This window comes from Drosophila obscura, unplaced genomic scaffold (assembly GCF_018151105.1).
Source record: "Drosophila obscura isolate BZ-5 IFL unplaced genomic scaffold, ASM1815110v1 contig_151, whole genome shotgun sequence".
NCBI classification, from domain to species: Eukaryota; Metazoa; Arthropoda; class Insecta; order Diptera; family Drosophilidae; genus Drosophila; species Drosophila obscura.
Window position 1 is genome coordinate 649,281 of NW_024542737.1, and position 13,902 is coordinate 663,182.

General features: G+C 47.8%; 3 protein-coding genes across 23 annotated transcripts; 2 read left to right on the forward strand and 1 right to left on the reverse strand.

Moving 5' to 3' along the window:
* On the forward strand, positions 1 to 2,248 carry LOC111076793 (receptor expression-enhancing protein 5). Of its 3 annotated transcripts, none has more exons than XM_022370763.1 (4): positions 1 to 225; positions 1,592 to 1,824; positions 1,883 to 1,982; positions 2,049 to 2,248. In XM_022370763.1, the coding sequence occupies exons 1-4, from the start codon at positions 75 to 77 to the stop codon at positions 2,108 to 2,110; spliced, it is 546 nt and encodes a 181-aa protein (XP_022226455.1). In that variant the 5' UTR covers positions 1 to 74; the 3' UTR covers positions 2,111 to 2,248. The 3 variants fall into 3 exon arrangements, with proteins under 3 accessions (XP_022226455.1, XP_022226457.1, XP_022226456.1); XM_022370765.2 differs by lacking the exon at positions 1 to 225 and adding an exon at positions 736 to 1,024; XM_022370764.2 differs by lacking the exon at positions 1 to 225 and adding an exon at positions 1,446 to 1,530.
* Positions 2,249 to 2,324: 76 nt separating this feature from the next.
* Positions 2,325 to 2,938, reverse strand: LOC111076794 (probable 28S ribosomal protein S16, mitochondrial). Its single transcript, XM_022370766.2, has 2 exons — positions 2,728 to 2,938; positions 2,325 to 2,657 (listed from the first exon to the last, which is right to left on the reverse strand). Exons 1-2 carry the CDS (start codon positions 2,842 to 2,844, stop codon positions 2,364 to 2,366), a joined length of 411 nt encoding a protein of 136 aa, XP_022226458.1. The 5' UTR covers positions 2,845 to 2,938; the 3' UTR covers positions 2,325 to 2,363.
* A 307-nt stretch (positions 2,939 to 3,245) lies between these two features.
* On the forward strand, positions 3,246 to 12,319 carry LOC111076791 (zinc finger protein 2). Of its 19 annotated transcripts, XM_022370748.2 has the most exons (13): positions 3,247 to 3,725; positions 3,896 to 4,009; positions 5,804 to 5,940; positions 6,074 to 6,153; positions 6,578 to 6,886; positions 7,390 to 7,586; positions 7,751 to 7,856; positions 7,943 to 8,267; positions 8,334 to 8,498; positions 8,574 to 8,721; positions 8,776 to 8,927; positions 9,002 to 9,599; positions 10,923 to 12,319. In XM_022370748.2, exons 3-13 carry the CDS (start codon positions 5,804 to 5,806, stop codon positions 11,106 to 11,108), a joined length of 2,403 nt encoding a protein of 800 aa, XP_022226440.2. In that variant the 5' UTR covers positions 3,247 to 3,725; positions 3,896 to 4,009; the 3' UTR covers positions 11,109 to 12,319. The 19 variants fall into 19 exon arrangements, with proteins under 19 accessions (XP_022226441.2, XP_041447724.1, XP_022226440.2 ...); XM_022370749.2 differs by lacking the exon at positions 10,923 to 12,319 and adding an exon at positions 10,151 to 10,297 and having other exon boundaries at positions 3,246 to 4,009; XM_022370738.2 differs by having other exon boundaries at positions 3,247 to 4,009.
* The last annotated feature ends 1,583 nt before the right edge of the window (positions 12,320 to 13,902 follow it).

Consider the following 13,902-nt stretch of genomic DNA (forward strand, 5'->3'; position numbering starts at 1 on the left):
ATATATCATCCCTAATAAAAACAAGTCGGCGTAAGGATTTTTAGCTTCGACTTTCAACCAAAACCTAGTGAAAAATGGCCGTTCAATATACTCAAGTTCAACAATGGTTCGAAGGATACAAGCAGACGGTGACTAAATCCCTGCGCGACACTTCCAAGCCCTGGGCCAAGGTGCTAGACATCGTGGAAGAAAAAACTGGCGTTGACCGCGTTCATGTATTTTTCGGTAAGTTTAAGATCTTATCCTGGACGACGTCATCGCCCCCAGCTACGCAGGAGGAGAGCCAAACACGTAACGGGTGCGCCACTCCAAATTGTCCAAGATGCAGTAGAATTTGCGGACAAAAATGTATAAATAGCAACCTGTTATATATAGCATGGTCAACGAGGTGATGTGACATGGCATTTGTCGCATGGCAGGGGCAGGGACAGGGACAGGGGAAGGTGCCTAATTTGGGGATTAATCACTATCGTCAGCTTAGCAACGCAACTGCTGCTGCACCGTTTAAGTGTAATTAAAAGGTCTATCTCTGGGGGTCGGGTCTCTGAGGCGAGTACAGCACGCACACCAGGTCCAATCTCAACATGCATATGTGTGTCCATGCTTACGTATGCAGTGCGTGTGTGTGTGTGTGTGTGTGGTAGCTTCCATGAAAAGTTTTTGTGGGTTGTGCTTTTCTTTGTTTACTCTATCGAGAGTATGTTTTATCCGTCTGCTGAGCAATCATTGATTACCCGTGGAGAGCACTGTACCGAGATCAGATACCCAGATTGCAGTCAGGCCAAAAGGTCAGACTCTGCTTCGACTTTGCTCCGGACCTGCTCTCCTCTGCCGTCGTGGCGCTTTGCACACGTGTAGAAAATCGCTGGCTGGCAGGTGAGCGCGTGCCTCTGTGTGCGTGAGAGCTTCCCTCAGCGAAGCTCGCGAAAGCCCCAGATGTGGCTCTGGGATTATATTATGCAAATAAAACACCGCCAATCGGTGCGAAGAAATGTCCGGCTTCCCGTTATCTACATTGGCTCAGGTGAGTCCACACCATTCCTCCGGCTGCCACCCATCTCCGAACACCTTTGAACTTAACAATAAAACGCCCATAAATATAATTAGCGGAATACTCATCGGCGGTTGGGCATGACATCATTATGCGGTGGCTAGAGCGATCCACGGCGAGTCCGTTGTGCTATTCTGTGCTGGCAAGGCGAGACTGGCCGGGATCGGGCCACCATCGGGCATCGGGTGCAAATATCTGCAGATGACACTTGTGACAACAGCTAAATAGTTATAATTAGCCTCTCGCAGCCCTGGGGCGGAGTGGGGGCATCAATTAGGGCGCCAAATCAAGAGGGATCAAATCAAGCAGACCCGTGCACACACAAAAAACACCCCTGTGTGATGCTGTGCCACAGCCAAAGGGCCATGTTGCCACAATGGGCCACAAACCAGTGACCATCGAGACGGTGATCATGGCAGTTGAGAACTTGGAGAGTAGAGTGATTGAGCTGTTTAAAGAGAATGCCCTGCTACGCTTTGGTACAGCCCCTGGAGTCTTTTCTGTACACTTTCTAACTGGTATTCCTTTAAACTCTTTCAGGTGCCGCCGCCTTCTGCGCCATCTATCTAATCTTCGGCTATGGGGCACAGCTGTTGTGCAACATTATTGGAGTGCTGTATCCGGCCTACGTCTCGATCCATGCGATCGAGTCCAGCACCAAGCAGGATGACACAAAGTGGCTCATCTACTGGGTCACCTTCGGCATCTTCACGGTGATCGAGTTCTTCTCGGGCGTCCTGACCCACATCATACCCTTCTACTGGCTGCTGAAGGTAAGCCCCCGCATGGCGGTATGGCATTAAGATTGAACTAATTTCTCGTCTGTTTCAGTGTGCTTTCCTCATCTGGTGCATGCTGCCCACGGAGCAGAATGGCTCCACTATTATCTACCACAAGCTGGTGCGACCCTACTTCCTGAAGCATCACCAATGTGAGTGTCTTATCAACTAATCTACTCCCTTAACCATATCTAATGTATCCTTCCATTCGATTGCAGCCGTCGACAAGCTAATTGACGATGGCGTGAAGAAGGCCACCAATGTGCTGAAGCATGATTAGGGCATACAAGGTCTGCCGGCCGGCCACTCTCCATGCATTTGGTACTCCCGCCTCCACGCAGGATTCTATTAGACAGCACGCAATTAGAGTTTGGTCACGTCGTATTGGTTATGTTTTTCAATAAATTTTAAATTTCTATCCGTTTGTTGTTGAAGCCTCCATTTGTGTCTGCCGCAAACGCAGCTAATCAAGAAGAAATCTCGCTTGTTATACATAAATCGAAAACAGGATTTTATTATTGATCTATCGGCGCTCATACGGATGCCGAAGCAGACTCCGCCTGGCCCGCTGCTGCTGCTGCCTCCGCCTGCTCTTCGGCCAGCTTCCGACGGTTCCGCCAGGCAGTCATGTAAGTGCGTGGGTGGATGGGCAGCAGACCGGCGACGCCCAGCAGCTCTGCAGCCGGGTCGGAGATGTGGGCCCCCTTTCCGAGCCAGAAGCGGATGCGCTCCGTGTTGAGGGCCACCAGGCGCTCGTTAAAGTCGTTGGGCAGGGGATCGTAGGAGCCGACCTGCTCGATCACAGGCTGGTGCTGGTTCTTGCGGCGCTGTGGGGCACAATTGGGCACTGCTATTATAGCAACTGTTACAACATCCCTGGGACAACCTCCAACATACCTCCATGACGACGATGTGGTAGAACGGCCGGTTCGTGCAGCCCAGACGCACGAAGCGTATGATCTTGGCCGAGTGCTTGTAGAAGCGGCCGATGCCACTAGCCGGCGACAGGGACATCCTCAATTATTTGTGTTTAATTCAAATTTTTAACAAATGAAATGGAAAATGTGTTATGTTGTGACCGCGAACCTATCGATATACCGTCACAGAAAAAATACCGAAACTAAGGCTCTCGCTCGCACTGCCTGTTATTCCCATAATGTTTTTATATCTGGTCTCACCAACCTCACAGTTGGACTGAAGTCGGGTGGAATACCACCATTTACCATATATAGTACACTAATATATGCATATGGAATAAATCTATATATTTTTATAATTACTAATATAATAGAAAAAAAAACATATTTTATGTGATATCTGATATCGATGGCTGGCCGATAGTTTTGTGCGCACGCCACTCGATAGTTTCGGTGTTCAAGATGGCGTCAAAGAACGAGAAGCACGACACGAACACTAAGAAAAAAATGTTTAGTGGTGTGTGCGCTGTGTCTGTGAAGTCTGTGAAATAATATTGGAGGAAAAAACAGAGTGTGTATTTTGTTTATAAATTTAATTGCAAAAACTGCACATCAGCACGCGTCCACACAACACACCAACACACACATTGAAGTGCGGCGCCTTATCAATGAACCGAGTCGCAGCCTGAGCCCCAGCGCCCTGGACCAAACGAACGCCACCGAAGTGAATTTGTTCCCAGGCAGGGAAAAAAATGGCGCCCGCAGCCACAGAAGCAAACCAACTTGACTTTCTTTTCGGTGTATAGTTCGTCGCCGCCGTACTCGTCTCGTCTCGTCGTCGACGACGAATTTTCGTCGCAGTGCGATCCAAGTGAAAAATAATTAAATAGTGTGTTGTTCTGCACAATACCAACACACCATTACCATCCATATTACCGTTCGTTTCCACTTACTACTACTAGAGGAGGCTAGTATTGTGTACGTGATTTAATACCCACATATAATACCAGCCACAGAGAAGTGCAATTACATTTGCGTTTGGAAATTTTGCGCTTTTTTCTCTTTCGCCTCCCTCCCTCCACCATACCATCACTTCCCACTCTTCTCTATCTGCCTCACTTGCTCCATTTACAATGTGCGCCGCCCAGAACCCACAGCCGCCCTTCGGCTATACCTGGGGCTTCGCAGACAACGGCAGCCGTACCGCCGAATCGGTTCTGGAGATATCGCCCAACATAAACTACACCGTCAGTGGGGAATCGGTAAGTGTATGGAGCACTAGCTCCAGCTCCTAGCTCCTGTATCTATACATAAATTAGTTGCTGCAGTAGTTGCTACTGCCCCAGACCCCCCCTGCCCATGCCGATAATCGAGTGCTTTTGCTAGTGCAGGCTGCTAACTAAACTAAATAGCCAATTCGACCAGTCGCAGCCACCACCCCCTGGCCGTGCCATCGCCCACGTAACAGTGTTGCTTTCCTACAGCGAATCGTGTTGGGCTCCCAACAACAAGAAAGCAAGCGCCACATATACTCTGGCAATACGTACAGCCATACATACATACATACGGACGTACATACTTGCAGGCAAGCGAGGCGTGCATATATACAGTACACTCGTTCACTCACACTCGCTGCTTTCGGCAACGGCGTGTATGTATACGGGAATACAAAAAGAAACGACAAGAGACATACATACGCACGTAGATACATATACTCGTACGCTTTATGTAACTGCGTTGTCATGCGAGGGAATCGGCGCTGTGTTAGAATTCTTTTACCATACATTTATACGAATCGTATTCGTTTCCATTTCATTCGTAAACATTCATAATTTGGTATTTGTAAGCCGTGTGCGTATATGTATAGTTGTGTATGCAAAAAACCAGAGAAAGCACGCACCTGTGCACGTTGGGAAGGGGTGAAGAGGGAGGAGAGTAGAGTAGGGCCAGTGGGAAATGCAGTGACGCTTAATAATTAAAATTCCCATTAATAATGGGTTTGGCGGGGTCGAACACTCGTGTGGCAGTCTGGCTGGCAAAAGCAATCGATGGAATCGATAATTTGTATTTCCTTTGATTCTGATTATTATGTATCGTTAACCCCCCCACCACTACCGCTTGAGTTCTATTTAAATTATAATTATTCTTATGGTTTCTCTGTTGTTTTGTGTTGTTTGTTCGTTTTTTGGTTTCATTTTGGTAAGCAACAATTTTCGTTACACAATTGTCCATTGGGCCGCCAGAAGTAAACCCTGGAGTGCAACCCTCCCTCCCCCTCCCTCAAACAAGCACCAGTTCGCCGCATTTGCGGACGTTTTCTTCTCTAGTGTGCGTCAGCCTCGAATTCGCCGCTCGCTAAATACACACGCATTCGTATGTATGCGTACATATATGTGTGTGTGAGTTTGTGTGTTTGCAGCCCAGCCAACACCAATGCCAGAAATGACGTGTTCTGGTGTGCGTTTTGTGTTTTGTGTTCACGCGTGTGTTTTGATTACTTTTCCAATTGTGCGAGAGAAAAAGAGAGAGATAGAGAGTGTGAAAAAAGGCGCGCATTTTGCCGACCTCTCTCTCTCTAAACCCTCCTTCTCCTCCCCTCCTCATCCAGCGTGTCTCGTACTACTCTTTATCATCTGTTGCCGCACCGCTGCCTGCCTGCGCAGGTGTAGCGACGTGGTTATCAATCAGAGCCAGACGAATGAACATCAAACAACAATAACAACAACAAAAACAACAAGCAGAGAAGAAGCCACAATTTGCAGCCCAATCTCTAACTACTACCACTAACCATAGCGAGGGGCAACTGTACCTGTACTAATCTCTAGCTGAACTCTATCCTCTTAACTAAACAAAAACCCCACTCCCCATTAGGCCCAATCGGAAGAATTGCATTCCTGTTCTTTGTTCGGCTCTTGGGGACACAGATCCACAATATCCAATAAAAAACTAACATGTCCAGATATAACCGGTTGGAGATGCGGAAAGAACACACCCCACCCATCCATCCATTATCAATCTACAATCAAGCAATCTCAAGCCACAAAAACCCTTTCCAGATGCCCTATCTGCTGTCCACGGATGGATCATTGGCCGTACAAAAGGATGTCAAAGGTGCCCTCAGCGGCAATAAGGGGAATGTTGTGCGTCGCATGTACGTTGTGAACGATCCTTCGTTTCCGCCCGGTACACAGAGGTGCGTTCAGAATCTATCAACAGAATAATTATTCCACCAGCCAGCCGAAAAAAGAAAGCAACCAACTAAGCACTCTTCTCGGTTTGCTCCCACTCTTCCTTCCACTTCTCTATCTATTTCGTTCCATTTACAGAGTAATAACCACTGGGGGCGGCTCGTCGGTAGTCAAGAAACAGGACTCGCAGCAGCAGGTGCTGAGCCTGGACAAGAACTGTAAGTGGTCGGAGCGATAAATGCATCTGCCGGATGCATCTATCAGTGTTGCACGCGTTGCTGTTGTGATTATACGATCTATTTGGGGTTTTTGTTAATCGATTGTTTTTCTCTCTACTCCCGTTTTTTTTATTCTCGCTCGATCTCGCTCGCTCTTGAACCAACCCGTAACCGAACCCGAACCCATCATCTCCCCCCAACCCCACCACTGCCTATGTTCGCTGCGCTGCGCTGTGTGTGTGTGTGCGTGTTACTTGTAATTGCTATTGCACCACCACCCTCACCCGCACCACATCATCCATCACATAACATCATTAACTGATTGCATCACACCGCACCGCACCACACTACACTACACACCACATCACACCTCATCTCCTGGTGGGCGGCGGGCGCGGTCTGAACGAACACATGAACAACACAGATCTCTTGGTCGATCAGGCAACTGCAGCAGCAGCTGCAGCCGCGGCGGCCGGTGATCCCTCGGTTGCCCACCACCACACATTGACCAACGGTAGTATTGTTGATGCCAAGACCGGACAGACAGTGCTGACGGCGGGCTCAGCGGCGGCCAAGTCGCACTTTGGGTCGATCGGGGCGCTGCACCTCACCCAAGAGGAGTGCAACGAGATCCTTATTAAGCGCGCCATCGCTGCCGGCCACCATCAGACGCACACAATCACCGCTGCCGACGGATCGCATCATCATAGCTCGGCGTCTGGCGCGACACCAAGTAAGCATCTCAAATCTGTGATTGTTGATTACCAAACTCTTCCCGCTCCTGCTCCCCTAAACTGTACCTCCTACTGAATCACCCACCCCACTGATCGTGTTCCCGATACCAATACCGATACCTATACCGATCCTCGTGCTTCCTGTACTTGTGCGATGCACACCACTGCCGCCACTAGCACCACTGCCACTACTACCACACACTACCACCACCTACCCGATTGATGTAATCCCGCAGTTCCCGCACCTGGCATTGGCATATTCTCGGTTCTGGTTGCTTTATTCCTTCCCCCCCATGTTCCGGTTGCTTTACGTTACGTTACGTTGTTTACGTTATTTTACGTGAAAATATTTAACGATTTAATTTGCGATTGCATTTTTGTTGGTTTGTTTTTTTTTTTAATTTATAATTGATTTAAGTTTGCTTCCGTTTGGTTCGTACTTTGATTTTCGTTTGTTTCTTCTCTTCTGTATTTTTTGTCTCTTCCTCTTGAATTCCATTTGGTTTCTGTTCCGTTGGCGGCGCAACAACACTCTTAGGTGACATACTTCCTGGTATTTCAGTTCAAGTCCAGAAAGTAATACAAGGACTCGAAGAGAACGAGGACTCGCAGGGCGACGCACCCAACTTAAAGTTGGAGCCAGGCACATTAGAGTTGTCCCCAAAGACCGAACTACAGGAATCAATGCATTTCAGCGAAGTAAGCCAACAATATCCACCATACATATACCACATCCCACTCGATCCCAATCGAACAAACATGCCAAATTCAAATCCACGGGACTCGGGACTCGCCTCCTAGAGAACGCCGTCTGCCAATCAAAAGTAATCCATCTGCAACACGCCTCTCTCTCCCCGTTCTAGACGGACGCCACCATCAAGAAGGAACGCCCGTACAGTTGCGACGAGTGCGGCAAGTCCTTTCTGCTCAAGCATCATTTGACAACACACGCACGCGTGCACACAGGTGGTTGTTCTTGTTCCTATCCCCTATACCCCTATCCAGCGAGCGGGTCTAACCACTGCGTCTCTCCTTTCTAATCTCCCCCTCAATAGGTGAGCGACCCCATATCTGTTCCCATTGCGGCAAGAGCTTTGCGCACAAACACTGTCTGAACACGCATCTACTGCTGCACTCAACCGACCGACCCTACCAGTGCCAGGAGTGCAAGAAGAGCTTCACCCTCAAGCATCATCTGCTGACGCACTCGCGCGTCCACAGCCGCGAGCGACCCTTCGTGTGCCAGGAGTGCGGACGTGCCTTCCCGCTTAAGCGGCACCTGGTCACGCACAGCAAATTCCACGCCGGCGAACGTCCATACGTCTGCGAGGAATGCGGTGAGAGCTTTGCCCAGGAAAACCATCTTATTATGCACTCGCGGTAAGTCTTTCCCCTTCGTGTCTGATTCGATCTAGGCGTGATCCGTGTCTCTTTACCTTCTGACAGCTTCCATGGTTCATTGAATCCATTTGTTTGCGCTGACTGCGGTGCCTCGTTTCCACGCAAGTTCCAGTTGGTGAATCACGGACGCATACACGGCAAGATCCCCCACTCCTGCACCGTTTGCGGAAAAGAGTTTTTACAGAAGCGAACACTAGTTTCCCACATGAGGTGAGTGCGAGTTCGGTCGCAGGGTGCCAGGGATGAATCCCCAATTAATGTTTCAATCCCATGTGTCTTCCGCAGACGCGTACACACGGGCGAGCAGGCGCATCCCTGCGTCAGCTGCGGCGAGGGATTCCTCACCAAGGCTGAGCTGCACCAGCACGTGCGGGCAGCACACAACGGCGTCAATCCTAACACGAGCAGTGCCACCATCATTGCCAACCAGCAGGTATGTAGACAATCGATTTAACAATGATCCGCGGCAGGGACCAACTTATCCAAGTTTATCGATTTCAAGCAGCTGCAACAGCCTCACCATCATCCCGGACAGCATCCGCAGACGATCACCGTCGTGAGTAATCCGGGCAACTCTACGCTTCTCACGGTCTCCACTACGGATGCCAATGGTGTGGCGCGTCCGCAGTTCGTTTGCCGGTAAGTTTTTTTTTGTCAAACGATTTCATCACTGATACAGACGCCTAATCATTGGTCTTTTCTCCATCCTAAAGCGAGTGCGGTAGCGCCTTCAACAGCCGCGAGGCCTTGGCCTTGCACTTGCGCCTGCACACCGGCGACAAGAGCCTCATGACAGATTTGTGCGCCTTGACAGCAGCGCTGCCGGGTCACTTCTTGAGCACGGCCGGCCTGAACCCGGGCACTGTGGTGACGGCCAACCCGAACTTGGTGGGCCAGAATCCAGTGCCCGTGCAGATCATATCGTCCACCGGCCAGGTTATGTCGCAGACCACGCTGGTGCAGGCCGCCAACTCGACCCATCCGCAGGCCGTCGTCACTGCCGTGCCAACGATGCCCGTGCATCAGCAGCAGCACATGCAGCATGTGGCCCAGCAGCAACAGCAGCAGCAGCAACAGCATGTGGTCAATGTGGTGCCGGCCAACAAGCCCAAGTCGCATTTCTGCGCCAGCTGTGGCAAAGGATTTGCTGCCAAGCACGGCCTCATGCAGCACAACCGCCGCCATCCGAATGGCGGCTGCACGGTGCGCACTCACGTCTGCGAGTGCGGCAAGGCCTTCTTCCAGAAGAACCATCTGATGCTGCACCAGCGCCAGCACTTGGAGACGAAGCCAGCCATATCGCAGCAACAGGTATGCTAGAGTCCAGATCAGACAAGTGCCTTTCTCCTTCTGAGAATCCAGATAATCAGATAACCAGATATCCAGACACCCAGACACTCTGTCTCTGCTCTTTCGATCGTTCCGCTTCGATTAAATGCTTTGAATAAACTACTTAGTTAGCCTTAAGTCCACGTATTTCTATTGGGAGTAAGTTAGGCAGCCCTAACCCGATTGTACATTATTCAGCACATAAGCAATGTTAACAAATCCACAATAAACGATCCTAATTGGCATATTCGGACCAAGAAATCACAACGAAGGGCGTTTCGATCGGTCCAGCAGACTACTACTCTCAGGCTATGCTCTCACTGTCCCACTGTAATCCTCTACACCCAAATCCAGCTCTGTGGATGTGCTGTCCCTTAGGTTACGTTAAGCAATGTCTCCTATTGTTCTATGTCTACGTCTGCGTCTATTCATCATCCGTCTGGCCATCTATTCCACATAATCCACCATATATCACTCTACCAATGAAATCGAATCTGAAACATAATCGCATATCCTTCTCCAATACTTTGCAGCTTGTTGTACCAACTACTTCTTACTAAGAACTAAACGAAACAGAATAAGAAAAAGATCAAGAAATAGAAAAAGAAACTGATACAGAATGAAACAGAAAATCAATAAATTGCCACGATACTGAAAATAAAGCCTAATCAAAAAATAAACCAACACACGAGCGACATCCATATGCAAAGCCTGCGTCTGCGCTCTGCACCTGCAACTGCACCTCCAAAAACAGGCGGAGGCCTCTCGATCCTTTGGGGGAAAAGCAGTCGGGTGGTCTGTGGCCGCCGGGTGTCCCAGAGCCAGTGCCTGTGTGTGTTTGTGTGTGCTGGTGCTCTGGTAGACTATAAATCAAAATAAACCCATAACTCTACGCTGAATATGCATACATATAATCCCAATCGAATCGAAATCCGTACAGTGGCTTCAGGTTGCGCGTTTAGGTGTGTATGAACTATCCAAATTATCGCTAATCGTTAAGTGTCTATATCTCTGGTAATCTCTTTCGTTCTTTGTTGTAATTGTTGCTCTGTTGTTTGTCTCGTACGTATGCAAATCTAGCTCTAAGTAAGATCTATTATAGACCTGCCTGCATCTGTCTTGTCTTCCTCTCATCTGTCTATGTTTTATGCTTTCTCTGTACTACGTATTTTGCCCTGCAACTCGATACCTCCACCTCCTGCCTGAGCGTAATCTTTAGTTTAGTATATATTACTTTACTGCATAGTCTTGGCGCGAGTTTGTCCCCGGCTTTAGCTAAATCTTTGCCTTTCCCAACTTTTGCAGGAGCAGCAACAACAGGAGGCAGCAGTGGCAGCGTCGGCGGCTGGACAGCAACCGGTGCAGGTGCAGATTCTGCCCGATGGTCATATACACGGCAAGGTCATCAAGTACGAGATTTGTCGCAGTGTGCTACCAGAGGATCAGGCCACAGCACAGCAACAGCAGCAGGCAGGCATGGATGTCGAGTAGACGAGAGCACCTCGATGTGGAATGTAAATATGTAGATGACCAGGACACCAGGCCGCACGGATACGGACACAGACACGCACAACCCTCCCAGAAGTGTCCTCAAATTGGCGCATATGGCGATTCCCATAATTGTAATGTTTTAGTTAGTTCTTAGACTATCGGATAAGTAATCGGAGTGTACACATAATATTGGTTAGCTAGCGTTACACACATGCATATACTACCTACCTACCACTTACATAGACCTATGTAACACCCCTTTACATATATATATATATAATATATATATACAGACATATATATATATATACGATATATATAGACATACGCGTAGAGTATCTGTTAATTTTGCGATGCGTTGGTCGCATCTAAAACATCAACCTGTTTGCGTTGCGAGTTTTAAAGATTTACGTTCGATGGTTTAATGCATTACCCGACATTTACTAACAATTATACAACCATATATAGGAATAACATAAATGCTAATTGTAAAATGTATACATATTAACAGAAACAAACAAAAAATATACATAGACCACTACGAATAGTTTTAGACACTAGCAGGCGTTGCACTTGAAGAATACATACGTAACCGGCTCCAATGGGAGTGGGTGTGAAGCTTCACGAGTGAAGTGTGGGCATTCCTGTCCAGACGCACGCGATTGTACATACAAAATAACAGAATAGAAGCAACGACCCGAAGAACAGAACGGGTCCGAGATTGAGTGTGGAGTGCAGTAGGTGCCTGGCACAGTAACTAGCTAACAGATACTATATCTAACACGAAACGCAGCAGGCATATGAAGCAAATCTCTAGATTTAAGAAACAGTAGGACACAATATATACCACACACACACTTAGGGAGAAGACGACGACACCAGCCTATCAAGGAGAAACTCAGAAAATAATCAGCATAAATAAGTAGCTACTTGCATCCGGATCCCGAGATCAGATCCCGGATGCCTATGCACGCTAGGCGACGAATATCACACTGTAAAAAGTCTACTTTAAGACCGAAGAGTGCGTGGGAGTGGGCGTGGTCTTGGTTAGGGTGGGTGCCAGCAGTAGTACGAGTAATTGGTAATTATTGCAATCTGATAAATGAAACAATAATTAATGAACCTACACTAAGCATATATTTTAATATGTAAGCCTTAAAGAAATACAAAACAGAAAGTATGAATAATAATAATAAACAAAGAAAATGTGTGAGTTTAGTGTTTTTGCCAAGTGACTCTGATCTTTTACAGCTGGACTACACCCCGATATGGGGTATATTGGAAAAGTACAGGCTCTTTCCTCGCTAAACTTTCGCATAAAGTAACGATCGCTTAATCTACTTGTTCTACCTATAGATAAGACTAGCGCCACGAAACAGTGCGTTTCAGCAGCATATGACAGTCCAAGGTTAAGATCTGCCGGAGATTGTGAGCTGAAATCATTCGGCAAGTGCTGTATTGTCCAAGGAACTTTCTTTGTGCCATATATGTATGTATGCACTACTCGTATGAATGAATAATCTATAAATATATTTGCTGATTAAATAAGCGAAAACAAACATTTGCCACTTTGACTGTGAGTCAATTCCCCCTGCCATTTCGCAACCGAAAATTCATCGAATAATTATGGTAGTACTGCGACAAAGTCCCTCCCTATGCAAATTCCACAGTCGAAAATTTAAGTTTGATAAGATAAAACCGAAATGCTTGGAATACTCTCGTACGGCTACCGGGTACATACTTGTGTAAGCACAATGTTTTGGCTAATGATTTTGGTCAGGCGTCGTACACTTCATATGTGGGGGGTTCTGTCTCCCGATAGACCCGGGCACGTCGGCAACGTTGAACATGCGCCACAAGCAACGCGGCGGACCGTAGTCATTACAATTCATTGATCAGCGAATACTTTTAATTGTTTATAATTTTTTGAGCGACGAATATAGTATAATTTATGCCACTGCTACGTGACTGGGCCCTCCGCATGCACATATGGGCATCGATTGGACATAGTTGGACAGTTTGGCAGCGAGAAAATGCTGTTTGTAGACCCTGCCCTAAAAGTGCATTGTGTAATGATCCCAGGTCCAGTACCAGCCAGTACTCGTAAAAACTGATTCGGAGATGCGAGTTATTTCGGCCGCCTGCCAAATAAGGGCCGACATGGACACGTTACCTTGGAGTGCATTTCGGTTTATTGTTGAATTAAAATTAATTGAACTTGGGGCTACAGCAGCGACTGCTCCGACTGCCAAAAGTTGCGCATAAATTTCGTGTACGCCTCTGTCAGTGTCGTCTCAGCATTCAATTTCAATTCCAAGGAAATCTGTGAGATGGCGCGATGTCATCATCTACAGTCTCTACAGTAGAGATCTACTGGAATCCGTCTCTAATTAGTCACTCTGAGAGCGAGCAGTGCACTGCACCCAGTGCCATAGTTTCCAATTGGCATTTGATCTGAATTGCAGCTTGTCCCAGTTCCAGCGCCAGTTCTAGTTCCAGCTGCAGTTCCCCATATGTGCTTCATGCCCATGCCCATGTCTGGGGTCCGCACTGTACGGTTCGTGTGCTCTGTGAATGCTAAGCAGGCTCCACTGTATTCTCCACTTAATTTTGCATTGTATCTTTTCTCTATTTGTGTTTTTCGTGTGCTTTTATTATGTGTGCTTCGGCGGCAAACAAGTTTTGATTGCTTTTGGCTTCGCATGAAAATGAGCTGAAGCTCGAAGTCGCTCGACCCGTATGACGTCAGTCTTGAATTAGGCAAGAATTGGGACTGTTTTTCTTGATAGATCTG

Bases quoted from the DNA above. Each gene is read 5' to 3' on its own strand.
- LOC111076794 (XM_022370766.2), bottom strand. From the start codon at position 2,844: ATGTCCCTGTCGCCGGCTAGTGGCATCGGCCGCTTCTACAAGCACTCG. The intron at 2,658-2,727 runs GTATGTTGGAGG...TGTGCCCCACAG, and splicing joins ACCACATCGTCGTCATGGAG to CGCCGCAAGAACCAGCACCA.
- LOC111076793 (XM_022370763.1), top strand. From the start codon at position 75: ATGGCCGTTCAATATACTCAAGTTCAACAATGGTTCGAAGGATACAAG. The intron at 1,825-1,882 runs GTAAGCCCCCGC...CGTCTGTTTCAG, and splicing joins CCTTCTACTGGCTGCTGAAG to TGTGCTTTCCTCATCTGGTG. The intron at 1,983-2,048 runs GTGAGTGTCTTA...ATTCGATTGCAG, and splicing joins CTTCCTGAAGCATCACCAAT to CCGTCGACAAGCTAATTGAC.
- LOC111076791 (XM_022370738.2), top strand. From the start codon at position 3,881: ATGTGCGCCGCCCAGAACCCACAGCCGCCCTTCGGCTATACCTGGGGC. The intron at 8,722-8,775 runs GTATGTAGACAA...AACTTATCCAAG, and splicing joins CCATCATTGCCAACCAGCAG to TTTATCGATTTCAAGCAGCT. The intron at 8,928-9,001 runs GTAAGTTTTTTT...TCCATCCTAAAG, and splicing joins CGTCCGCAGTTCGTTTGCCG to CGAGTGCGGTAGCGCCTTCA.